General features: G+C 51.3%; 1 protein-coding gene across 1 annotated transcript; it reads left to right on the forward strand.

Annotated features, from left to right (window-relative positions):
- The first annotated feature begins 707 nt into the window (after positions 1-707).
- Positions 708-23,864, forward strand: CDR2 (cerebellar degeneration related protein 2). The gene is made up of 5 exons (XM_066275890.1): positions 708-1,069; positions 9,304-9,416; positions 19,905-20,053; positions 20,314-20,472; positions 21,990-23,864. Exons 1-5 carry the CDS (start codon positions 994-996, stop codon positions 22,825-22,827), a joined length of 1,335 nt encoding a protein of 444 aa, XP_066131987.1. The 5' UTR covers positions 708-993; the 3' UTR covers positions 22,828-23,864.
- The last annotated feature ends 1,814 nt before the right edge of the window (positions 23,865-25,678 follow it).

Genomic DNA, 25,678 nt, shown 5'->3' on the forward strand with positions numbered 1-25,678 from the left:
CTCTGTTCTAGAAGAGAGCCCAGCACTCTCCTCTTTCCCGGTGCAACGTCCTGACCCCAGTGGCTTAGCGAGTAGCCTCTGAACTTTTCAACAATCGCACGCAATGTTTCTTACAACGTTTCCTCCCCCCACCTAAGGCTACAGTTTCAAATGCACCCCTTCCCGCCCCCCAGGTTTCCAAGTGGGTCCGGAGCCCGCCGTTTTAAGGTACCGGCGAGGGCTCAGAAGTAAAAGAAAACACACACAGCTGGCGGCCCTGAACCCCCGAACCCCCTAAATTTCTTTGCATCCAGGAGAGCGACCCTGGGAGTCAGAAGAGCAGAGGGGCGGACGGGCACCCAGGCGGGCACCTCGGGCTCCGGGTCCCCTCCGCGCCCCCGCCTGCCCGGGAGATGCCCCACAGTAGCCTGCCTGCCCACTGGCCGGCCGTCCCGCGGGTCACACACCCACGGCCACCAGCCCGCAGCCAAGCGCGGGGGGCCCCCGGGGCGACCCAACACCGAGAAGATGAGAGCGGGGCCTCGGGCCGCACCCCTTCGCTTTTCCCCGCCTCCTTTGTTTCCTTCGGAGTTTCCATTGGCTGCTTGCCCCTGAAATCGGGCGACCCTTTAGCCGGCGGTGAGAAGCGATTGGACGACGCCGCTGCCGCTCGGCCAGCGGCCCGCTCGCCATTGGCCGAGGCGCCGCCGGGGGTTTGAATCGCAGCCCCGGTCGGGGAGGGCGCTGCCGGAGTGCCACGTTGGGCCCGGCGGCGACGCGAGGGCGAGGGGCCGGCTCTGGGCGCCGGCTCGGGGCGCTGGCGCCGGGCTGCGGGGCCGCAGGGACCGCGGGGGCCGTTGGGGCCGTTGCGCGGCGCGGGGCAAGCCGGCCGGCGACGTGTCCCGTCCGAGGGCGGCTCTGGCTGAGGGCGGAGGGACCGGCGCGGCGCCGGGGGCAGCGGCTGCGGCGGGAGGGCGGCGCCGGGGGCCGCTGCCCCCGGGAGAGCCGGCCGCGATGCTGGCGGAAAACCTGGTGGAGGAGTTCGAGATGGAGGACGAGCCGTGGTACGACCCCCAGGACCTCCAGCAAGGTGAGGCCGTGGGCGCGCGGGCGGGCGGGCAGGCCGGCGGGCGGCCTGGCGGAGGCGGCTCGAGGCCGCGAAGATGTGATCAAGTTGCCTTTCCCTGCGGCCCGGGGGACGCCAGGTGCTGGGGAGGGGACGGGCGCGCACCTGGCGTCCCCGGCACCTGGCGTCCCCGGCACCTGGCGTGGGGACCGGCGCGCACCTGCCGGTCCCTCCCCCGAGGGTGGCTGTGCGCGGGGCCCGGGCGGGCGCGCAGTCCCCGCATCAGCCCCGGCGCGCGTGGACCGCTGGCTGAGCGCCTCGCGGGGAGATGCCCCACGTACCCGGGGGCCCTCTGCCCCTCCGGGCAGCGCGGCAGCGCCGGGCAGTTGCGCAGGTGCCGCGGGGGACGGTGCGCTGCGGCAGGACCGGTGCCCAGCCCCGTGTGCCCTTGGGGTCCCGGGTCACTCGGCGCGAAGGTGACTGCTTTGCTGTTAGCCCATTTTCCAGGCGAGGAAAGCGGGGGGTGGGGGCCAGAGCGGCCCAGGGACATCCCGCGAGTGGCAGGCACTGCGCTCGGAATGAGGAGTCCCAGTCGCTGTCCAAAGCCCAAACCCGATCTCTTTGTTACGGTCGGTTTACAGCTTCCCAGCGCGGCGTTAGACTGCGGGGGGGCGGGGGGAACTGTTCATGCCGAGAGTTCACCGGAGGCCCTGAAATGACCGGTGGCCATCTCTCCCTCTGCCTCGACCTCTCCCTTCACTCTGCCAGACAGGCCTCCTCGTCTTGCCTTGCGTTTCTTGCTGCTGGTGTGTCTCCAGAGAACCTTCGAGGGCCCTCCATTTGGAGGCAGCCCCTCCCCCCTTACATATTAATAAAAAGAACTTGCAATTGGGGAACGCTTTTTTGTGTGCTAGGCACGGAGGGGCCCTCCACACATGGCAGGTGCGGCGGTGACATTTCATCCTCCCATCGACTGTGGAGGTAGAAGTACATAGATACTGTTATTGGGGGAGCTAGGATTCCACACCGAACTCCAGAGCAGCCCTGGCCGCGTGGCTCAGTTGATTAGTGTCCACCGGAGATACACTGAGGTTGTGGTTCAATCCCTGGTCAGGGCACATACAAGACTCAACCAATGAATGCATACACCCCACTGCTTTAGTGGAACAACAAATTAATGTTTCTCTCTCTCTCCCAAATCAGTCAATAAAAAAAAAACTTACAAAACAAACTCCAGAGCAAAGTTTCTTAACCATTATACTGAATAATCCTCAGGAATTTTTGTCAGCCATCTTCCTTTTCTGCAATTCTCTGGAAATCCACATTTCAAGCTCTAGCTTGCACTGAAAATTAACATTTCACTTAGGTGCATATGAAATGACCATGGTGCTTGTTCACTGCTAACCCTTGAACTTGGTGGGGGAGGGGGGAGAAGGAATGCAGGCTTGCATGACTCACAGGAAAGGAAAATAAAGCTAGTACTTCTCTGGGGAAAGGTGATTTCTTGGGTCAGTATGCTGGGGACAGTCACTTAAACCAGATTAGTTCACCCTTTCGCCCGCTGATACAGTAGGAGCCGTTTAACCGCGGCCGTGTGGTAGTTGCCATGATGTTCCATATGTCCGCAGACAGATTTGTCTCATTTTAATATGCCTGTTTTCAGAATTCCCCATAAGGACTGATGGCCTAGTTTGATCCTTTCTCCAGGATTAATGTGACAACCACTCTGCACTTGCAACATTTCAAACATTTCATTAGAATATACACTAAGCAGTTTGTGTACTCGAAGCTAAGTTTTTCCCCTGCATTTAAGAAGCACAGATCTGTACAGGCTTTGGTTTTTTGTTGTTGTTGTTGTCACTGTTGTTTTTTGATCTAGCATAATGCCTAGCACATAATAGAAGCTCAGTTTTAGTATTTGTTGGACTGAAGTGAGGCACTTCTCCAGGATGACCGTTTTTTAGGGCTCTCTTCTATCCGGTACCTCAGTCCACACTGTACTTTGTCCTGTGGGAGATTGTTAGGGACAACCACTTATACCTGAGAAACCAATGCCGCTTGCTGGGTTTCCATGTACAGCTCTGTCACCTCTGATCGGAAGGCAGTCGCCAGATGTTCAAGTGAACGAAACCTCAGAGAACAAAGAGCACAGGTCTGCCCCTCCTTAATCACAACCTCTGCCTTTGGACCTTGTTCTGTGCCTCTCGAAGGACTTTCACACCCATTATCGCAGGGGACTTTGACATCACCCCGTACACCATAGCCACATGTGTGTCCAGTGGAACAGACGTGAAATGCCAACAGTCACAACTTGTGAATATGGCCGTAAAAGACCGAGTCCTGTTGAACAGATAGATAAGCAGGTGTTACCAGATGCAAACGTCTGTCTGTCCGTTTGTGAACACCCTCACTACGGACAGGCCTCGTTCCATCACACTTCACTCGACTGGGCACATGGGTGTTGTGTTGTTCTGGTTGGTTGGTTTTCTACAAATGGAAGGCAAGACCGTCCACCAGCAGAAAGACTATGACGCACTTGATTTTGATACTCACTTTCTTACGGTGGTCTGGGACTAAGCCCACACTATCTTTTTTTTTTTTTTAATTTTTATTTATTCATTTTAGAGGAGAGAGAGAGAGAGACAGAGAGGAGAGAGAGACAAGGGGGAGGAGCTGGAAGCATCAACTCCCATATGTGCCTTGACCAGACAAGCCCAGGGTTTCGAACCGGCGACCTCAGCATTTCCAGGTTGACGCTTTATCCACTGCGCCACCACAGGTCAGGCCAAGCCCACACTATCTTAAGGTCTGCCTGTATTCACTTGACAGAATGAGCCTTATTTGGAGAGAAAAAAAAAGTCATCAAAAAAAAATTTTTTTTTCCTTTTGCAATAGAAGCATTACTTAAGTAGATTGAATTTTTGTATCAAAGTTTGCTGGGACATTCTTCTTTAAATTAAAGTTACTGAAAAAATAAAATCGAGCCTCAGAAGGTTCTGGTCTACTCTCCACACCTTTTCAGAAACACGCAAAGGCTGTGTGCAGCCTGGAGGAGAAAGCCTTTGCTTCTACAAAACACTTTGATGAAGAGATTGTCTTTTGTCCGAGGGCTGCCCGGGCGCAGAGAGAATGCTGACAGTGATCTCTGTAGGGTGATCCTTTCTGGGGCAGCGGGAGCCTTCTGTGCAGGTAACGACGGTGCTGGCTTTGAAATGTGCCCCGGAGAGCGAGGTGGAAGGACTTCTTTCAGACCAGCTGCGATTCTCATTGTCATCTGGTGCGCTGTGCAAGCTCAGAATGAGGATTCAGGTTTCTACCGCATGGATCAGCAAATGAAATCTTCCTCCAAAGGAATCCTAAGATTGCTAACTTGTTTTCAAGAAGAGTACATTTTCCTCTGGTGTGCAACTGATTTGCTGACTCACTGTTTGGGGGGTCATTTAAAACTGACACTGGTTTTCTTGATGTTTCTATTTAAGTTTTTTGCTTCCCAATTATAGTAACGTTGGCAACAGCACTTAGACAGAGGCATCAGCCAATGACGCATTTGACTTCAGTAATAGGAAAAGCTCTCAGCCTTAATATTATTGAATTTACGCTGCAGACCACAGCTAACATGGCAATAATGTTGTCCTCATATCGTTTTTGTGAAAACTGAGGAAAATAAGAAACATAAAAATAGCAGTGGAATGTCAAGGTTTCTGACTTCCAGAAGAAAGATCTTTTAAAAATTCACTCTGGCTGCTGGAGCTGATTTTTTTTTTTTTCCTCCTAAGGCACAGGGCCAAGTGGAGCGTCTGTTTAAAGTTAACAGTGTACAGTGTTAAAACAGGTCATCATCACTGGCAGAGGCTGATTAGTGAAAGAATATTAAGCACGAAGGTGTTGCTAGGCTGTGGTTCTTAAGCCTGCAGTAAATCTGTGGTATTTTTAGTGCTGCCTAGACCAGTTCAATAGGACTTCGAAAAGGCAACCTCTCAATGAAAATGCCTTATTGGAAAATAGATGCACAGGTGCACACACCTTCAAAACTGCACCGTTTCCTTTTCTTTCCTGCCTCAATTAAAAACAACAAGAAGTAACATTGACTCCTCTCCTGTTTCCCTCACTAATTATTTAGAAAACCTTTCTCGGGCTTCCTGCCGGCTTCTGGCTCCTTTTGGGTACGCCACACAGTAGGAAATGCACTTGTTTTTTTAAAGACCAAAAAAAGACCCTTGTCCTGGAACTAACAGATGAAGTCATATCCTCTTAGACAAGTGTGACTTCACAGGCACCTCTTGTTGTTGATGCTTGTCTTGCCAGAATTCTATCCTGAACAGCTTATGAAATATGGAAGAGGCTGATACTTGAGGTTGCTGAGCTGGGTTGGGCTTTGTTTAACTGGAAATTAGAGCCGAGACAGGACAATTCTCAAGTTCTTTCCTGGTCGCCGTCGGCTGGAAGGGTGCTGTACTTGGCATCGCTCTCTGTAGCAACGGGAGAACTGCCTCCGGCTGTGTATTAAGTAGCACAGGCGGTTTGGTGACAGATTGGAAGTAGGTAAGGGAGATCTGAAGTTAGCCACGCTAGTTAAGAACATCTTTGGTGAGTTACATCTGGTCCTTCTTTCCCAACGAGGACCACTTTGAAACAGGCCAGGAGAGACGTAAGTAATGTTTGTATGCTTTGTCTTGACTGCAGTGTGGTGACATTCTTTTGCTTGTTTGTTTTTGTGACAGAGACAGAGAGAGGGACAGATGGGGACAGACGGACAGGAAGGGAGAGAGATGAGAAGCATCAATTCTTTGTTGCAGCTCCTTAGTCTCCTTAGTTGTTCATTGCTTTCTCATATGTGCCTTGACCAGAGGGCTCCTACCGAGCCAGTGACCCCCTTGCTCAAGCCAGCGACCTTGGACTCAAGCCAGCGACCTTGGGCTTCAAGCCAGCGACCTTTGGGGTCAAGTCAGCAACTGTGGGGTCATGTTGATGATCCCGTACTCAAGCTGGAGACCCTGCGTTCAAGCCAAAAGCCCGCAGTCAAGCTGGTGAGCGAGCCCGCGCTCAAACCAGCAACCTCGGGGTTTCGAACCTGGGTCCTCTGAGTCCCAGTCCGACGCTCTCTCCACTCTGCCACCGCCTGGTCAGGCCAGTGTGGTGGCTTTTATGTGGCACTGTGCACATTACATACCCCATGGGTACAACCTAATTATTTCTGGAGCACCTTTAAGCTGTACATAGTCCCCTTTTCACACAGTGCAAACAGGGTAACTTGCCTGTACTTTCTTTGACGGAGTGGGCGATCAGAACCAGGTAGCTCCACTCGAGTTTCCCAGTGCCGCCTGTGGAAACAGGTGACAAGGCCAAGCACCTCCTCACCTGGGGAAACGAGTGCTCTCTGCCTCAGAGGAGTGACCCCTGTCAGCAGTCGTGGAGCTCTGTGTCTACGGATAATGAACTAGAGAACGGTGACGAGAGGCAGAATGAGGTCCTGGTGACAGGAGCGTCTGTTTTCCCTTCGACCTGTGTAGATTTGAATCAGGTCAGCCAGTGTCTCTGTGCTTAGAGCGATCTCATTTGGAAAACAGGGCGAGGCTGGTGAACACGCAACACAGTATACAGGGGACCCAGTGCCGAGTTGTCCACGTGAAGCCTGTCTAATTTTGTTAACCACTGTCACCCCATTAAAGTCAATAATACTTTAAAAAAATTAAAAACAGGGCTAAATACCTTGAGAAAACATGAAGATGAATGTTTCTTACATGATTTGAGCTGTTTGTAAATGTTCTATCTGTTGTAAATACAAGATGTTCCATAACCTTGTCATCTGAAGTCTTTACTACATTAATAGGCATTGTTAATATTTAAATCATGAAAGAATATGTTTTAACACCTGTCTACCAATGATACACTGATGTATTTTATTTCTTTTAATGTTTGTTTTATTGATTTTTGACTGGGGGGCTCCAGCTGAGCCAGTGCCCCCTTGCTCAAACCAGTGACCTTGGGCTTCAACCCAGTGACCTTGGGGGTCAAGCCAGTGACCATGGGATCATGTTGATGATCCTGCACTCAAGCCAGCAACTCTGTCCTCAAGCTGGTGACCTCAGGGTTTCGAACCTGGGTCCTCAGCATCCCAGGCTGATACTCTATCCACTGCGCCAGCGCCTGGTCAGATAGAACTAGAGTCCTTTTTGGTATCATTAAATTTTTTATTTCTGACCCTGGCCCGATTGATGGCTTAGTTGTCTGGATCCTCGCCTCAGCACACCAGGATTGTGGGTTTGGCATATACAGAAACTGATCGATGTTTCTTTTTCTCTCTCTTCTCTCTCTAGGATCAATAAATACAATTTCTAAAATTTTATTTCTGGTATTGTGTATCATACAAACAAATCCTATCTCATGTGCATATACGGTTAAGAAGAGGACTGAAAAATGAAGTTTAAAATGGAAACATGGTTCTGTGCTAAATCAATGTGTAACAGTCCTGCGCTGCCTCTGACACGTAGTTAACTAAACAGCCACTTGCCTGGTTTGCTCCTCGTGGAGAAGGACGTGAAGAGAAGGAGAAAAAATGAGAAACCCTGACCTGGCCGGTTGACTCAGTGGTAGAGCATCGGCCTGGCGTGCAGGAGTCCCGGCCAGGGCACACAGGAGAAGCACCCATCTGCTTCTCCACCCCTCCCCCTCTCCTTCCTCTCTGTCTCTCTCTTCCCCTCCCGCAGCCAAGGCTCCATTGGAACAAAGTTGGCCTGGGTGCTGAGGACAGCTCTGTGGCCTCTGCCTCAGGCGCTAGAATGGCTCTGGTTGCAACAGAGTGATGCCACAGATGGGCAGAGCATGCCCCCTGGTGGGCGTGCCGGGTGGATCCCAGTGGGGCGCATGCGGGAGTCTGTCTGTCTCCCCGTTTCCAACTTCAGAAAAATACAAAAAAAAAAAAAAAAAAAAAAAAAGAAAAGACACCTGGGGCAATGTTCATATTACTGAAGTATTGTCCTCTTTTTCTTTTTTGACTTAGTAATTTTCAGTCCCCTTAGGGAGACAGCACACTTTGCTTTGACAGTTGCAATATTGCAGTGACACAGGTACAGCAGCCAGATTTCACAGGGACTTCAGTGACGATTTAAATGCCTGCCTGTGGCCTGACCTGTGGTGGCGCAGTGGATAAAGCATTGACCTGGAAATGCTGAGGTCTCCGGTTCGAAACCCTGGGCTTGCCTGGTCAAGGCACATATGGGAGTTGATGCTTTCTGCTCCTCCCCCCTTCTCTCTCTCTCTCTCCTCTCTCTCTCCTTTCTAAAATGAATAAAAAATAAAAAACAAAACAAAACAAAAAACTAATGATTGATGCTTCTCATCTCTCTCCATTCCTGTCTGTCTGTCCTTGTCTATCCCTCTCTGACTCATTCTCTGTCTCTGTAAAAAATAAATAAATTAATTAAAAAAATGTATTAAAATATTTGGCCTGACCTGTGGTGGCGCAGTGGATAAAGCGTCGACCTGGAAATGCTGAGGTCGCCGGTTCGAAACCCTGGGCTTGCCTGGTCAAGGCACATATGGGAGTTGATGCTTCCAGCTCCTCCCCACCTTCTCTCTTTCTGTCTCTCTCTCCTCTCTCTCTCTCTGTCTCTCTCTCTTCCTTTCTCTCTCCTCTCTAAAATGAATAAAATTGCCTGACCTGTGGTGGCGCAGTGGATAAAGCATCAACCTGGAAACGCTGAGGTTGCCGGTTCAAAACCCTGGGCTTGCCTGGTCAAGGCACATATGGGAGTTGATGCTTCCTGCTCCTCCCCCCTTCTCTCTCTCTCTCCTCTCTCTATAATGAATAAATAAAATCTTAAAAAAAAAATTTAAAAAAAAATAAAATGAATAAAATTAAAAAATTAAATGCCTGCCTGTGCTTTGCTCGAGGCTCTGTCCACAAGTGAGATAACCGGGATATGACTAAACCCAGTCCATTAGCAAACAGTTACGACCGTAGAAGCCACAATGCTGACTGAGCGTCCCTAGACCGATGAGTCCTTCTGCACAAAGCGGAAGTGAAGTCTTCTTCACATCTGGCACGTAGGGGTGCGTGAGAGAGCACGTGACAGGGGGCGGGCCCCCGTTCATCTGGGTCCTAGGTGGTCCTCAGGTTTCCTCTGGGCCATTCCACCTTCCACGGGGACCCAGTTCAGCGTTGTGTGTTGCGTTGGTCTTGGTGTGTTCTTACTTTAAGACCAGGTCGTATCAAATGATGAAGTGCAGCCACTGGCATGATTCTCTTACCGCGCTAGATCTGCAGCTGGCCGCCGAGCTCGGGAAGACACTGCTGGACCGGAACACAGAGTTGGAGGATTCTCTTCAGCAGATGTACGCGACCAATCAGGAGCAGTTACAGGAGATTGAGGTAAACCCACCCCGGAGAGTTACACCTGGAGGCGTGGCCTGTTGCTGCGATGGTACCAGTTGCATTCTGCTCACAGGACACTTGCAATTAAAAGCAGCGTTTGGCCCTGGCTGGGTGACTCCATTGCTTAGAGCATCATCCCGAAGCACAGAGATGGCGGTTTCGGTCCCTGGTCAGGGCACACGTGGGAACAGATTGATGTTCTCTCTCTCTCTCTCTCTCTTTCTCTCCCTCCATCTCTCCATTTCTCTCTTGCTAAAATCAATCAATTTTTTTTTTAAAGCGATGTTTAATTTCTGCACAGACTTCATTGAGAAGAACCGCCAGAGAGGGCAGACAGGTTGATTCCTCCTGTTAGTCTTTCCCAGCTCAGCAGTCGGGCCGATGAGAGATTCCTCTCTGTGCCTTTGGTGAAGTATATTGAAGTAAATGGGCCAGAATTTGCCAGGATGTGAAACGGAATAAAGCTGTGAATATTACACTTACTTTTTACTTTTTTCTTTTAAAAAGTGAATTACGCAAAGAGGTAGAAGACAATAAATAATAAGATGAACACCTGTGCTCCCACCACCCAGCGTGAGAAAGAGAACTGCCCACAGGGTGAAGGCTGCTTGGCTGCATCTGCCCCTTCCGTCAGTCCTGTAAACTTCTTGAATGTTTGGTATAATTCCCTTGTGAAGCCGTCTGGTCCGGGGCTTTTGTTTGATGGAAGTGTTTTTGATTAGTGATTTGATTTTGTTAGCTGTTAGCGATCTGTTCGGATTTTCTGTTTCTTCTTGATTTAAAAACTTGGAAGGTTGTATGTTTCTAGAAATGTACTCATTTCTTCCAGGTGGTTCAATATGTTGGCATATAATTGGGCGTAGTATTTTTAAATAATCTTTTTTCATATTTCAGCATGTTTATTTTCACTTTTCTTTCATTTCTGATTTTATATTTAGTTGGGTTCTCTGACTTTTTTTCTTGATGAATCTGGTTGAAGGTTTGTTGATTTCTACCCACTTTGGGCTTTGTTTGTTCTTTTTCTAGTTCCTTTAGGAGTACAGTTGTTTATTTGCGACTTACCTTGTTTCCTGAGGTAGGCCTGCAAAGCTATGAATTTCCCTCCTACAACTGCTTTGTCTGTGTCCCGTACATTCTGGGTTGTTGTGTTTTCATTTTCATTTGTCTCAAGGTATCTTTTATTTTCTTTCTTGATCTTGTTGTTATCCCATTCATCGTTCGGTAACATGTCATTTCTCCTTCATGTGTTGGTGTATTTTCCAGTTTTCCTTTTGTGACTGATTTCTAGTTTGATACCATTGTATTGGGAGAAGATGCTTGATATAATTTGTCTTCATAAATGGATTGAGCCTTGCTTTGTGACCTAACATGTTATACCCTGGAAAATGTTCCATATGCACTTGAAAAGAATATATATTCCGCTGCTGAGGTGAAATGTTCTAAAAATATCAATTAAGTTCATCTGCTCCATTGTGTCAGTTAGGGTTGCTATTCCGTGGTTGACTTTCTGTCGTGATGATCTATCCATTGATTTCAGTGGGGTCTTAAAGCCCCCCTACTATGATTATTGCTTTCGATCTCTCCCTTCATGTTCATCAACATTTGCCTTGTATATTTAGCTGCTCCTATGTTAGTGCGTAAATGTATGCAAAGGTTATATAGCCTCTTGTTGTATTGATCCCTCTTATCAATATGAAATGTCCTTCTTTGTCTCTTGTTACGGCCCTTGTTTTACAGTCTGTTTTGTCAGATGTAAGTGTTGCCGCTCAGCCTGTTTTGTTTGTTTCCATTTGCATGAAGTATCTTTTTCCTTCCCTCCACTTTCGGTCTGTGTTTTGATCTGAAGTTGCTCTCAACTTCTTTCCTACTTTCTTGTAGCAAACATATTATGGGTTTTGTTTTCTTACTCATTCAGCCACCCTGTATCTTTTTATTGGAGCATTTAATAGGTATGTAATTATTGCCATTTTATTGTTTGTATTTTTTAATCTTTTTTTTCCTTCTTCTCCTTGAAGAAGTCCCTTTAACAGTTCTTGTAATACTCCTTTGGTGGTGGTGAACTCCTTTGGTGTTTTCCTGTCTGGGAAGCTCTTTGTATGTCCTTTGATTCTCAGTGACAGCCCTGCTGGGTAGCATCATCTTGGCTGTAGGACCTTGCTTTTCATCCATTTATTTTGTGTCAGTCCATTCTGGGCTGCAGAGTTTCTGTTGAGAAGTCAGCTGACAGTCTTTTTTTTTTTTTTTTTTTACAGAGGCAGAGATAGACAGGGACAGACAGACAGGAACGGAGAGAGATGAGAAGCATCAATCATCAGTTTCTCGTTGCGCGTTGCGACTTCTTAGTTGTTCATTGATTGCTTTCTCACATGTGCCTTGACCGTGGGCCTTCAGCAGACCGAGTAACCCCCTGCTGGAGCCAGCGACCTTGGGTCCAAGCTGGTGATTTCTTTGCTCAAGCCAGATGAGCCCGCGCTCAAGCTGGCGACCTCGGGGTCTCGAACCTGGGTCCTTCCGCATCCCAGTCCGACGCTCTATCCACTGCGCCACCACCTGGTCAGGCTCAGCTGACAGTCTTATGGGAGCTCCCTGGTAGGGAACTAACTGCTTTTATCTTCCTGCTTTTAAGATCCTCTCTCTGCCTTTAACCTTTGGCATTTTAAGTGCAGTGTGTCTTGGCCTCTGTGGGTTCATCTTGTTTGGGTCTTTCTCCTCTTCCTGGGCTTGTGTGTCCATTTCTTTCACCAGTTTAGGAAAGTTTCTCATCGTTACGTCTTCAAACAGGTTCTGAACCCCTTGCTCTTTCTGGTACCCCTGTGATGTGGATGTTGTTACACTTGATGTTGTCCCAGAGGTCCCTTAAGCTAGCCTCATCTTTCAAAAAAAATTTGTTTTTTTTTTATTTTGCTGTTTTGATATTGTGTCTTCCACTTCCCTGTCTCCCAAGTTGCTGATGTAATTCTCTGCTTCATCTAATTTACTGTTGATTCCTTCTAGGGTCTTCTTTATTTCAGATGCTGTATTTGTCATTTCTGACTGGGTTTGGGGGGGGGGTTCTGTCTCTGTGTAAGTTCTCGCTACGCTCATCTGCTTTTCCCCTGAGCTCATCAAACATCCTTAGAACCAGTGCCTTAAACTCTGAATCTGGTAGAGTGCTCCGTCCATTTTGTTTTCAGTTCTTTTTCTCTGCAGCTTCGTCCCGTTCTTTCTCTTTGGACCTGTTTCTCCGTCTCCTCGTTCGGCTGCCTTTCAGTGTGTGTCTCTGGGTTGATGAGCTGCACCTCCCAGTCTTGGCAGAGTGACCCCCCCACACACATAGTAGTTGTCCTGTGGGGACTTGGGACACAGTGCTCCAGGGGTGTCCCTTGGGTGGTCTGTGTGTGGCCTTCGGTTTCAGTCGAGCCTTGATTGCTGTCGCACCCCAGCGGGCAGGACTGCCCCTCCTGTGGACTGGCTGTGAGGACTGGCCCTGAGTGCAGTGGGTGAGCTGCTGGGGGGGGGGCTGTGGCCCCACAGGGGGGGCTTGCTGTGGCCGGGCTCTGGTGCTTGCTGCATCCACCCTTCGGGAGATTGGGTGGTGCTCTGCTTTGGTCTGAAGCCGGCCGATGGGCGTGTTGGCTGTGAAGCCTCTTAGGGGGCTTCTGGTGCAGGCCCAGGTCAGCCGCTGCCTGTACCCAGCGCGGGGACACCTGGTAGGAGCTACAAAGTGATCTGCAGCCGTTGGCTGCCTCTGCCGGGCTCAGGGGCTCCTGGGGGAGGCCCCGCTGTGAGCCAAGGCCAGCTGCCACTTGTGTCAGGTTTGAGGCCACTTAGCAAGAGGTACAGGGTGCACCGGGGCTAGCCGCTGCTTGTTTGAGGCTTTAGGACCTTTGAGAGATTTTAGGGAAGTCCGCAGTGTGGGCGGAGGCTGGGCACACCAGTTTGGGGGGCAGGGTCTCAGGGAGTCACCAGGCAGGGTGACCAGTGTTAGCCAGGTAGGAGACTCCGAGTCAGATTTCTTGCCCACCTGCCGGCTGTGTAGGTGGAGAACTCAGCAGAGGAGCAGCGGCCTCTGCCAGCACTTCTGTCTGGGAGAAAGCTGCCCCTGCAGTCCTTACCTTGAAGCCAGACAACCCATTTCCTCCCCTGCCCCCCTGACATGTCCCCAATGTCCCTGCTCTGGAGGCGAGAGCAGGTGTCTGTGAGTGAGGGTGTCTGTGTGCTCAGCCCTTGGGGCACCTCTTCCTGGCTCTGGTGCTTGGGCCCTTGGGGGAGGCGGGGACGACTCGCTCCTGGGGGGAGGGCTCTGCACCCGAGCTCTCCCTTCCTAATCTCAACCGCCACCTGTGGGTGTGGGGCCAGCCTGTTTCAAGTCTCTGCCCCTCCTACTTCTGCCAGTCTTGATGTGGCTTGTTTATACTCTTAGTTATGGGAGTTCTCCTCATTGTGTGTGTGTTTTAGGGTTTTATTTATTGATTTTACAGAGAGAGGAGAGAGAGGGGTCTGAGGGAGAAGTATCACTTCATAGCTTCTCTCCAGTTGTTCATTGATTGCTTGTCACATGTGCCTTGACCGGGCAAGCCCAGGGTTTCGAACGGCAGCCTCAGCGTTCGGGGTTGATGCTTTACCCACTGTGCCACCACGGGTCAGGTGGACTTCAGGTGGTTCTCGAGGGAGGTGGTTCTATAATTTGGTTGTGATTTTGATGTGGCTGTGGGAGGAAGCAGCACAAGTATTGTCTTTTCTTTTTTAAGTGAGAGGAGGGGAGGCAGAAAAACAGACTCCTGCATGCGCCCCGACCGGGATCCACCCAGCAACCCCATCTGGGGCCAATGTGTGAAACAACGAAGCAATCCTCAGTGCCTGGGGCCAACTGTCAAACCAACTGAGCCACTGGCTGGGGGAGGGGGAGAGGGAGAGAAGCAGATGGTCATTTCTTCTGTGTGCCCTGACCAGGAATGGAACCCGGGATGTCTGCACACCGGCCAGCACTCTATCCACTGAGCAAACTGGCCAGGGCCAGCACATTATTTTTGTATTCCTCCATCTTGACCAGAAGTCCAAGTCTCCCTTTTCTGTAATAGTTTGAGGCGCTGGTTCATAGATCCAAGTGTGCAACATTTTACAACTTATCTAAAGCTGTTTTTTGTATAAGAACAACACTGTCCTAGATTTCTTCTCTGCCACTACAATTGGTTTCTCCCTTTGTCTTTTTATAAATTGCTTTATGAAAGTCACTAGGGATAAGATAGAAAGAGCAGGTAAAAGCAGCAGTGTGGGCTGAGCCCACTTAGCAGCCAGAGGACTCCCGAGACCAGCGTCCTGCCTGCTCAGCTCAAGTCTGGGGCTGGGCTGACTTCCAGATCACAATAAAGAATTGTCAGTTCTTCCCATAGTCTAAGAAAGGCAGGCCTGAAGCTTTTGTCAAAGTGCCCAGCTGTACAAAGTGCCCAGGTGTACAAAGTGCCCAGCTGTACAAAGTGCCCAGCTGTACAAAGTGCCCGGGTGTACAAAGTGCCCAGGTGTACAAAGTGCCCGGCTGTACAAAGTGCCCGGGTGTACAAAGTGCCCAGCTGTACAAAGTGCCCGGGTGTACAAAGTGCCCAAGTGTACAAAGAGGCTAACCCCCTACTAAAAGATGACCCCTGTAGAATGTGCCTCATACCACTACAGCCTTAGGGAGCCCCTTCATTTAATAAGGGCTCTTTTCTCAATTCAAATCTTATGTCAATTTTTCTCTAAGTGAACTTTTTATTGAAACATACATACAGGGAAAACTCCACAAGTCCTTCGTATATAGTTCAGTGAATTTTCATAAATGAAACCCACCCATGCAACCAGCGCCCAGATACGAGGGGGGTTATCAGCTCCTGCAGGCAGCACCGTGCTGACCAGCATTCCGTCAGGACAGCCTGCGTTTGGACTTTGCAGGAATGGAATCACTGGTACAAGTTCTGAACTAACTTTTCAGAATGCTTATTGGGAGATTTCCTGAGTATGAAAGTAATACATGATTTTTTTTTAATTTAGAAAGTGATATCGTTGAAAACCAAAGTCAGCTCTTAGCCCACCAACCCAGAGGAATTTTATTTTTTTTTATTATTATTTTTAACTTTATTCATTTTAGAGAGGAGAGAGAGAGGGAGAGAGAAGGGAGGAGGAGCAGGAAGCATCAACTCCCATATGTGCCTTGACCAGGCAAGCCCAGGGTTTTGAACCGGGGACCTCAGTGTTCCAGGTCAACCCAGAGGAATTTTAAATGAGACAGTCCAGGCCAGGCCCCAGCACACGCTCCTCGTGGTGCAGGTGGGGCCGCGCAGAGCGGGGAAGCCCTAGGATCAAGGCCCAGAGTGCTACTCGCTCTGAAACAGACAGCAGGAAACTGCCAGAGGGGGTCGTTTTCTAAACGGGACTGACTGCAGGAGTGCTTTCAAAAACCGTCCTTTCGAAAACGGTCCGTTCCAAACAGTCCTCATAAAAACCGGTCAGTGTTATGCTGGGCACCATCTTTAATGTAAAAAAGTAAACTGTTGAAAGTAATGACTGACTTCAGGGGTACCTCGAGCCTTCGCCACTTGTAGTCAGTGTGAATCTGAGCACCTGAGTTTTCAGGAATCCAGAGCAGCATTCCCCCATGAGGGGAGGAAAGCCGCTTTGGAAGGTAAGGAGCTCTGAGGTGCTGGGACAGAACCGGGTTCTCTCAGAGCCTGCGGTCGTGGACGCGGCTGCAGGCAGCGTGTTGCTGCTCTTCTCGGAACCTTCACTGTCCCCACAGGAGTGTCCGACCCACTCAGAGGAGCCTGGCCTGTAGAAAAGAATGAACTCTGTCTGATGGCGCGTTGGCCTGGGATGCTGAGGACCCAGGTTCAAAACCCCAAGGTCACCAGTTTGAGCACAGGATCATAGATATGACCCAAAGGTCTCTGTCTTGAAGCCCAAGGTCACTGGCTCGAGCAAGGGGTTCCTCGGTCTGCTGTAGCCCCCGGTCAAGGCACATATGAGAAAGCAATCAGTGAACAACTAAGGTGCCACAATGAAGAATTGATGCTTCTCAACTCTCCATTACTGTCTCTGTCTGTCCCTCTCTCTGTCTCTCTCTTGCTAAAAAGAAAGAAAGAAAGAAAGAAAGAGAAAATAAATCTTAAAAACAAGCCAAGCTTTTAATAGTGAAGTTAAAGGTGGTTTTTATTTTCACATTTCTGCTTCCCTGGGTCCCCTCCGTTTCCTGCAGGGGGGTAAATAACAGTATTTTAATCAGTGTAAAGAGGTTTTTCAATGGTAATAGGACATATTTCTTTAGTATTGTGGAAGGTCATTTTGATAACTTAGTTCAAAGGATTTGGGCCTAATCCTTAATATAAGGGTAATCCCAACACCGCGTAAAAGCCACATTTCCGTTCCGTTTCGTAGGCATTCGTAGTTTGGTTTGTGTCTGTCTTTTCCTGGATTCCTGGTCAGGTTCTATGGTTGCAAATAGGCGTTGATAGAACCCTGTTGGCCTTTCTTTTCCAAACGTTGGCCTCAGTTGTGCAGGTGGCCTATTTATAGCTTCAGTGCACAGCCTGAGCCTTGTGCTCATAGCTGCGGCAACCTTCTGTGCAGATTTCAGGGTGTGCGAGGTAGCTCACAGCTCCCGAACTCGGGTCCTCTGCCTGTGCGCCGACGTTTGCTAACCCCTGTGTTCTCTCCCCCTGTTCTGCCTAATCTCCCCTGTTCCAGAGACATGAACTCTTTTTGGTACTTGAAGTTTAGAATCTTGGCAGCCCATGCAAATTCATCTGAGACTATGTATCAGAGAGAGATTCCGACTTGAGAAAACCACATGAGCAGCCATATCTGGGTCCCTTTAAGTGAAGGGTAGACAGTAAGCTCATCTGTTCCCTTCTGGAGACGGAAGAAGTGGGTGAGCACTGATTTGGTGGTTCAGAAGCTCAGCCGGAAAGCAGGGTCCGCCCGGACCAAGTTCCGAGTCAGCACAGGCTGGAAGAGTGAACCGTTTTTCCCTTAAGTGGCTGCCCAGTTTGGGCTCTCTTGCTAGGTAACCTATCACAGATCCTTGGATTAGTTTTGATTTACTAATAATACGATTAAACTCCGACCACGTGAAAACAAGCTCCCTGCCGCTCTTTGGCTTATCCTTAAAGCTGAGTCCTCAATGGTGTCATTGTGTGTTCACCACAGGCTTTTATCTGTCCAATGAGGGGACTTACTGAGTTTTTCAAATTGCCTCTTTGTGCTTAGTTGCATATTGACTTGTTACCTTTCTGTTGGTCACAACTCTTAATTTGAGCATATCTTGAAAGAGGAGCTACATAGTAGCTGGTAGGAATTGTAAACGGTTCTTTCAGATTACCGGGGAGTGTCCGCGCCATGGGAATAAATAGAGAATAATCTGTAAATGGGGCAAGAGAGGAGCGGATTAGTGGCTATCCGGGCCTTTTCCCATGAGGGCTATCGCCAATGCCCTTCTCCAAGTCTTTTTTTTTTTTTTTCTCAGAGACACAGAGTCAGAGAGAGGGATAAACAGGACAGGCAGACAGGAACAGAGAGAGATCAATCATCAGTTTTGGGTTTTTTTAATATAATTTTAGTAATTAACTTTACTTTTTTTGTATTTTTCTGAAGTTGGAAACAGGGAGACAGACAGACTCCTGCATGCGCCCGACTGGGATCCACCGGGCATGTCCACCAGGGGGCGATGCTCTGCCCATCTGGGTCATTGCTCCATTGCAACCAGAGCCATTCTAGCGCCTGAGGTGGAGGCCATGGAGCCATCCTCAGCACCCAGCCAACTTTGCTCCAATGGAGCCTTGGCTGTGGGAGGAGAAGAGAGAGGGGGGGGAGGGGGGGAGAAGCAGATGGGCGCTTCTCCTGTGTGCCCTGGCCGGGAATCGAACCCGGGACTCCTGCATGCCAGGCCGATGCTCTACGACTGAGCCAACCGGCCAGGGCCAAATCATCAGTTTTTCATTGCGACACCTTAGTTGTTCGTTGATTGCTTTCTCATATGTGCCTTGACCACAGGACTTCAGCAGACCGAGTAACCCTTGGCTCGAGCCAGCAACCTTGGGTCCAAGCTGGTGAGCTTTGCTCAAACCAGATGAGCCCACGCTCAAGCTGGCGACCTCGGGGTCTCGAACCTGGGCCCTCCGCATCCCAGTCCAATGCTCTATCCACTGCGCCACCACCTGGTCAGGCGCCCTTCTCCAAGTCTTGGAGTCTCTCGACATGCTTTTGTTTTTGTTGTATTCGTCTAGAATGGCTCAGTTAGAGGGGAAAACAACTATTTTTTTTTCCAAATACAAACTATCTGCAGTCCTCCTCCGCTTTAGGCTCTCTTATTTCTGCAAAACATGACACTTTTGCTTCCACATGGACCGTGTGTCCCGTGCTTTTTCGTTGTGAAGGCATCGCTCTCGCTGGGCCGTCCTGTGGAGTGGGGACTGGGAGCAGTTCTGTGTGTGGAAGATGTGCGAAAAGCATGTGGAGAGACTTCCAGACTTGGAGAAGGGTGGCCATGGGGTGTCGGCGAGCACCCCCGGCGGAGCATTCGCCGCATAGCCTCTGCCCCGCCCCGTTAGGACAGCTGGTTTAATTGGGATTTCAAGTTCTTTTCATAAAATAAACCTGTGGTACTGTGGCAGCATACAAATTATATATTTTCTCTTTGTCCCTCATTCCTGGCACAGAGCTGGTAGAAGCCGTGGAACTTCCTTACTGATGGGATAGGGGTGGTGGCAGGAGGAGGCCTGGGGGTGGGGGGACAGGGACCAGAGGCTGCGCTTAGGGACTAGGTGGCGACGATCTAATCAGCCACACCTTTCACGGGGCTCTGCTCAGTGAAATGAGGCTGAGGGGGTGTGTGGATTGATGAGCGCGCTGACATGCCGGGACTGTGTGTGTGTGGGGGGGGGGCTGTGCAGCCCCAGCCCCGCCCCTGCCCCGCATCGCCCCCAGCCCCGCCCCCTGCCCCCGTGCCGCCCCCAGCCCCACCCCTGCCCCTGTGAGGGGTCCCTAACCCCACCCCCTGCTCCGTACCGCCCCTAACCCCGCCCCTGCCCCGCCCCCTGCCCCGTGCCGCCCCCAGCCCCACCCCCTGCCCCTGTGAGGGGCCCCTAACCCCGCCCCTGCCCCGTGCCGCCCCTGCCCCGCCCCCTCCCCCCCGTGCCGCCCCTAGCCCCGCCCCCTGCCCCGTGTTTCTCTTCCGTTTGACGGCTCCCGAGTCGATGGCTTTGTCAATAAACCAGTAAATGTAAGGAAAGCGCTTTCCCAAGTTCTGAGTGTGGCAGCAAATCATTGAACTTGAGGGCAGGTCATGGGAACCCCCAGATGATGGCGAGTCACCTGGAAGCCCGGCAGCCTCTAGGACGTGCAGCAGCGTCTGAAGTGAGACCAGTGCGGGACCGAGCTCGGGGAGCCCGTGTCAGGACCGCCGAGCGGGCACCGGTGCTGCTGGCGGGTGGCGGGTGGCTTACCTGCCCGTCTCACTGCCGCCACCTTCCGCCCCAGTACCTGACCAAGCAGGTGGAGCTTCTGCGCCAGATGAACGAGCAGCACGCGAAGGTGTACGAGCAGCTGGACGGCACCGCGCGGGACCTGGAGGAGACGAACCAGAAGCTCGTGGCGGACAGCAGGGCCTCGCAGCAGAAGATCCAGAGGTGAATGGTGCTGACTCCACCCAGGAAGCCGTCGGAGCCGGGGGCCATTTAGTGTAAACTAGACTGGAGCGTGGCGCTCGTGGCTGCGGGTCAGTGTGGGGTGAGGGCTAGCTCTTCATGATGAGTAGGGATTGGGTCGAAGCCCCTTCCAATGAAGAAAGCCCGGCGTGAGAGGCCGGCAGCTGACCTCCCCTCGGCGCTGGGCCCTCCGTGTCACGGGCCAAGCAGCAGCCAGCCCCTCCCTGCGCCTGTCCTTACAGCCTGACCGAGACGATCGAGTGCCTGCAGGCCAACATCGACCACCTGCAGAGCCAGGTGCAGGAGCTCAAGGCCGGCCGAGGGAGGAGCAGCCAGGGAAAGTGTGACCAGAAGTCGGCGCCCAGCTTCTCGAGTCTGAAAGAGCTGTACGACCTGCGCCAGTAAGAGCCCACCTTCCACAAGCGGGCCGGCGGGCGTGTGGGAGGGTCCCGCACCAACGACCCTGCAGGGGCCCACGGGCGCGTGGGAGGGTCCGGCACCGATGCCCCTGCAGCGGTGGGCTGGTCCGGCACAGACGCCGTCTGCACGCCTGTAGAGTCAGAGCACATCTGAAAAACTCCACTCCCTGTTAAGACTTTCAGTGGTTTGAACAAAACCACTTCAACATGCAAATTATAGAGTTCCTGGGTATTAGTAATTCTGTAAAAACTCATTTTCTTTTTCAAGTGAGAGGAGGGGAGATAGTGAGACTCCTGCATGTGCCCTGACCTGGATCCACCTGGTGAACCCCCATCTGGAGCCATGCTTGCAACCAAGCTATTTTTAGTGCCTGAGACAGAGGCTGATGCATTCTAACCAATCCTGCTATGACTGCAGGAGGGGGGAGGGGGAGGGGTGGAGAAGCAGATGGGCGCTTCTCCTTTGTGCCCTGACCAGGAATCGAACCTGGGACATCTACACACCAGGCCAGTGCTCTACCACTGAGCCAACTGGCTAGAGCTGAAAACTCATTTTCTAAAGTTTTAGGAGCATTTATTTCTAGGTATTTCAATGCTTTTAATGTGTTCAATGTTAGTTTAGAATAAGATGCAGTACTTGTGATAAGATCACAAATTTTGGGATTGCATTTCACATTAGAAATTGAAATTTCAGTAAAACAAAAATCCTGGCAAACTGCTTTTGTGCCTGCAGAAATGCCTTTATAACTCAGTTACGAGATTGACTTTCTGTTTAAGAACTATTTATGGAGCACCTATTGTATGCCAGGTGCCCTGCTAGACATGAGGAGTCCTGAGCAAAACAGATCGGGTTCCTGCGCCTGTGGGCAGATCATCCCACAGATAAAATGGTTGCCAGCGGCAGGGACCCTGAACCGCGGAGGCCAACTCTGTGTTTGAGGTTCTGAACCCTGGCGCAGCGGCTGGTCAGGTCACCTGCGGAGACTTTACCAGCGTAATAGTACAAGTGATTGTCTCGACCTGAACCAGAGTCTCCAGGTCAGGGTCGAGAGCTGCTAGGAGACTCGGATGTGTATTCCTGGTTAAAATCACTGCGGCCACAGTTCTTGGCCTTGGCTGCACGTTCTGGCTCACATGGAGAACTTGGAAAACCCCTAATTTCAGGTGGCAGACCAGCTAGGTCACAATCTGGGGGTGGGAGGGAATGGAGGCATCGGTAATTTTTAACACTACCCTGGAGACTAGCAGGCCGTTCTGATGCCCCTGGAAAGGTACTCACTAGCCCGACTGCTGGTCTTGGGAATGAATGGGTGTTCTGGCGTACTTTTAGTGCTTTAAAAAAAGTCTCCAAAAGCATGTTTTCTAAACACGTTTTAGATGCCCACATCACACTATTTCTCTTTAGCCATGGCTCTAGCGAGGAATGGACAAATCGGGGCCCTGTCTCAGTGCTCAAGATACGCCCGGCGGTGTAATGTGTCCTTTGCATTCTTCCCCAGACACTTCGTGTACGACCACGTGTTCGCGGAGAGGATCACAGCGCTGCCGGGCCAGCCGGGCCCCGGTGAGGAGGAGGCCCGGCGGCTGCAGGCGGCCGTGCGCGCGCTGCAGGCGCAGCTTAGTCTGGAGCGGCAGCGGCGGAGCGCGCTGGAGGAGGAGTGCGCGCTGGCGCTGCGCGAGAACGCCGAGCTAGAGCAGCAGCTGGCGGCTGCTGGCGCCTGCCGCGCCCGCGCGCTCGAGCTGGAGGTCGAGGTGGCGGAGATGCGGCGTGCGCTGCGGGCGCAGCGGCCCCTCGGGGGCGCGGCTGAGCCGCTGGGGCCCGGCGCGCTCCTCCTGCCGTTCAGGGAGCCCGGCCCGAGCCTGCTGGAGGAGATGCTGCTGGCGGCGCCCGAGCCGCAGCGCAGGCCGCTCAAGCGCAGCAGCAGCGACACGGTGCTCAGCAGCCTGGCGGGCGGCGACATCGTGCGGGGCCACGAGGAGACCTGCATCCGCCGGGCCAAGGCTGTGAAGCAGAGGGGCGTGTCCCTGCTGCACGAAGTGGACACTCAGTACAGCGCCCTGAAGGCCAAGTACGAGGAGCTGCTGAGGAAGTGCCAGCAGGAGGGGGACTCGCTGTCCCACAAGGCCGTGCAGACCGCCAGGGCTCCGGCTAGGGACCCGGCCCCCGCCAGGGACCTGGCTGCCACCAGCGCCCCCGAGCCTGCTGGCTCCCCCGTCGGCACGCCACCTCCTGAGTACAAAGCGCTCTTTAAGGAGATCTTCAGCTGCATCCAAAAGACGAAGCAGGAGATCGATGAGCAGAGAACAAAGTATCACTCTCTGCCCACGCCCTCCTAATGGGCTCAGCCCCCTCCCCCTTCCCCATCACCCTCTGCGCTCCTAACGGGGCCCAGCCCCCCGTCCCCCCATCACCCTCTGCCGCTCCCTCAGACAAGCGTTCTCAGGCCCCAGAGCCTGGAGCTGCTCCCCGCCCTGCTTGCTTAGCAAGCGAGATATGTGCAGCGAGGAGATGGTCCGTCTGATCAGTTCTCTAACCCAGTTCCCTTCAGGCCCCCCCCCCCCCCCCCGGGAAGTTCCCATGACAGACTGGCCTCCCTCCGCCTGGCGCGCTGATGAGGTGCCGTTCCGTCCCAGTCCGGTCAGTGGGAAACCCCAGAGGCAGCGGGGCAGGCTGTGCCCCGGGAGCTAGCACGCGGTGTGGTCACGGTGCAGGGTATGTCCGGAGAGGGCGAGGCTGACGCTCAGCCAAGGCCTCCCTGCTGCCTCCGCGCTGAGCTCCTCAGACCCGTGGAAGTCAGACGGCGCCAGCCTGCGCTGACACTGTGGCTTCACAAACACCGCGGGTACTGTGAATTCATTAAGAAGATTCAGCTGGGAGTAGGGATCTAATCCAGAGAAACAGTATTAACAAAGAGCCCACACCTGAGTCCGGTTTGCTACCAGCCGAACTGCGTGGCGGGTAATCCTAACAGGTGTAAATCCACTGAGCACCGCCCCCGAAGGCCAGCGCTGCTTGACCAGTCTGCCTGGCCGCCTCTGCCCCGAGGGCCCCTACCCCTCATCCCAATGTCTTCATGCAAAGCAGCGGTTAGGACAGCGAGGACACACACCTCTCCTTCCTTCTTAAATCCAAACAAGGGGGACCGACCGCCCCTGTGCTCTGAGCTGGACGTCTGCCCGGACCCGCTGCTTGGCCAGCACTTGGACTTGGCCGCCCGACGTGACTGCTGCTTCCCCGACCAGGACTGGCGTTCTGACTGTGGAAATAGATGACTCCTTGCACTTGCTTTAATTTAAAACTATTTAAAAGAACTGAGTTCTATTAATTGTTTATATTTTTCTAAAAGCCAAATAAAACTACCTAGAAAAATGAATGAATGTTATCTATTATTATTGTGTTTTGTTTTCTTTTTGAGAGAGACTGGAAGGGAGAGAGATGAGAAACATCAACTCATACTTGAGTCTCTTTAGTTGTTCATTGGTTGCTTTCTCTTCTGCGCCTTGACGAGGGGGGTGGGGCTCCAGCCAAGCCAGTGACCTTGGGGTCATGTCTCTGATCCCAAGCTCAAGCTGGCAACCGAGCTCTCAAATCAGAGGCCTCAGGGTTTCAAACCGGTGGGCTCAGGGTCCCAGGTCGACACACTGTGGGGCAGGCAGCTGTGTTGGGCTTGCTGGCGGGATTACCAGCTGCAAGCACTTTGCCTGATTGGTGCGTGGGTGCATGACTGCACCACGTGTGTGTGGCCAGTGTAAGGCTGTGGGCGCTGGAGAGAGAGGGGGGATGGTGGGTGGAGGGTTGCCTGCCTGCCCGCCACTGTGAGGGGCCCTCCTTGCTGTTTGCGGGAGAAGCGGTTTCCCTGCCTGTGTGCTTGTCTGCCGTTGTGAGACTCTATTAGACGTAATGGCCCCAACGCTTTCCCGCTCCACAGTTCCTCTGCCGTCTGCCCGAATCCAGCGTGGACCTGCCTGGCCTCGGCCACCGGCCTTACACACACCATCCACTGCGCCACCACCGGTAAAGCTGAATCTGTTGTTATGTTAAGTTTAAGCCATTTCATTAAATAACCAACTGTTCACTCTCTTCTTCCAACAACGTCTGGGAAGATTTGATAGTGTTTCTTCCCCCATGTTTTTTAAGCAAGTCCTTGGGATTCTGTAACAATGCCAGTTCTGTTCAGATGGACAAGAGCTGCTTAAAATGACAGTATGGTTGAAAACACTTTCAGATTTATATACTCTAATAATTTTTCACTATTTTAGAAGTATTAGATTTGGTTCTGAATTAATAGCATCTGACCAGTTGATTCTCAATGCTCACTCAATTATAGGAAACTTTACAATATTCAAACACTAAACGAGCTTTGAATTTGTTAGTTCTGCTTTTGGATTATTTAAGTTTTAAAAATGTGGGTTAAGATCATTGTTTTTTCAAACAAAGAGCTTGTAAAATTGTTTTCTCTGACCTCCCACCCCATCTCCTCCCTAGAATCCACTAGTTATGATTCTTCTTCCAAAATATTCTCTGTGTTAGTACAGGAGTATGTGTATATGACCCATTTTTTAAACGAGTAAGAGTATACTGTAAGCACTCTTCAGTACGCACCTGCCGTTCGTACTGAACCATGTATCTTTGGAGTCCTATCTTTTATCTGACCAACTGCATTATTTATGATCGATACTCCCCAGTGGTTAGATTGCTTCTAGTCTTTGGTACTATCAAAAAAATCTGTAATGAACTACGTGTGTGTGTGTGTGTGTGTGTGTGTGTGTCTTTGTTCCTTTTTGTCTTTGATAATTTATCATTTTTATTTTTTTAAGACTTGACTCATTTTAGAGAGCGGGGAGAGAGAGAGAAAAGCAGGGAGGAGCAGGAAGCCTCGACTCCCACAGGTGCCTTGACCAGACAAGCCCAGGAATTTTTGAACTGGCGACCTCAGTGTTCCAAGTCGACGCTTTATCCACTGCGCCACCACAGGTCAGGCAACAATTTTTTTTTTTTTTTAGATTTCATTTATTCATTTTTAGAGAGAGTGAGATGGGGGCAGGAGTAGGAAGCATCAACTACCATGTGTGCCTTGTCCTTGATACTTCTTTGACCCATCTGAATTCATTTTATTTATTATGGTAAAAGTACAAAGAGGATAACAATGTCAGTCATTTTTAAGCAGGCGTCCCCAAACTACGGCCT

The sequence above is a fragment of the Saccopteryx bilineata genome, chromosome 4, assembly GCF_036850765.1.
Source record: "Saccopteryx bilineata isolate mSacBil1 chromosome 4, mSacBil1_pri_phased_curated, whole genome shotgun sequence".
In the NCBI taxonomy this organism is placed as follows: Eukaryota; Metazoa; Chordata; class Mammalia; order Chiroptera; family Emballonuridae; genus Saccopteryx; species Saccopteryx bilineata.

Excerpts from the sequence above, each read along its gene's own strand:
- CDR2 (XM_066275890.1), top strand. The coding sequence starts at position 994 with ATGCTGGCGGAAAACCTGGTGGAGGAGTTCGAGATGGAGGACGAGCCG. Across the intron at positions 9,417-19,904 it reads AGCAGTTACAGGAGATTGAG|TACCTGACCAAGCAGGTGGA; the intron begins GTAAACCCACCC and ends CTTCCGCCCCAG. Across the intron at positions 20,473-21,989 it reads GAGCTGTACGACCTGCGCCA|ACACTTCGTGTACGACCACG; the intron begins GTAAGAGCCCAC and ends ATTCTTCCCCAG.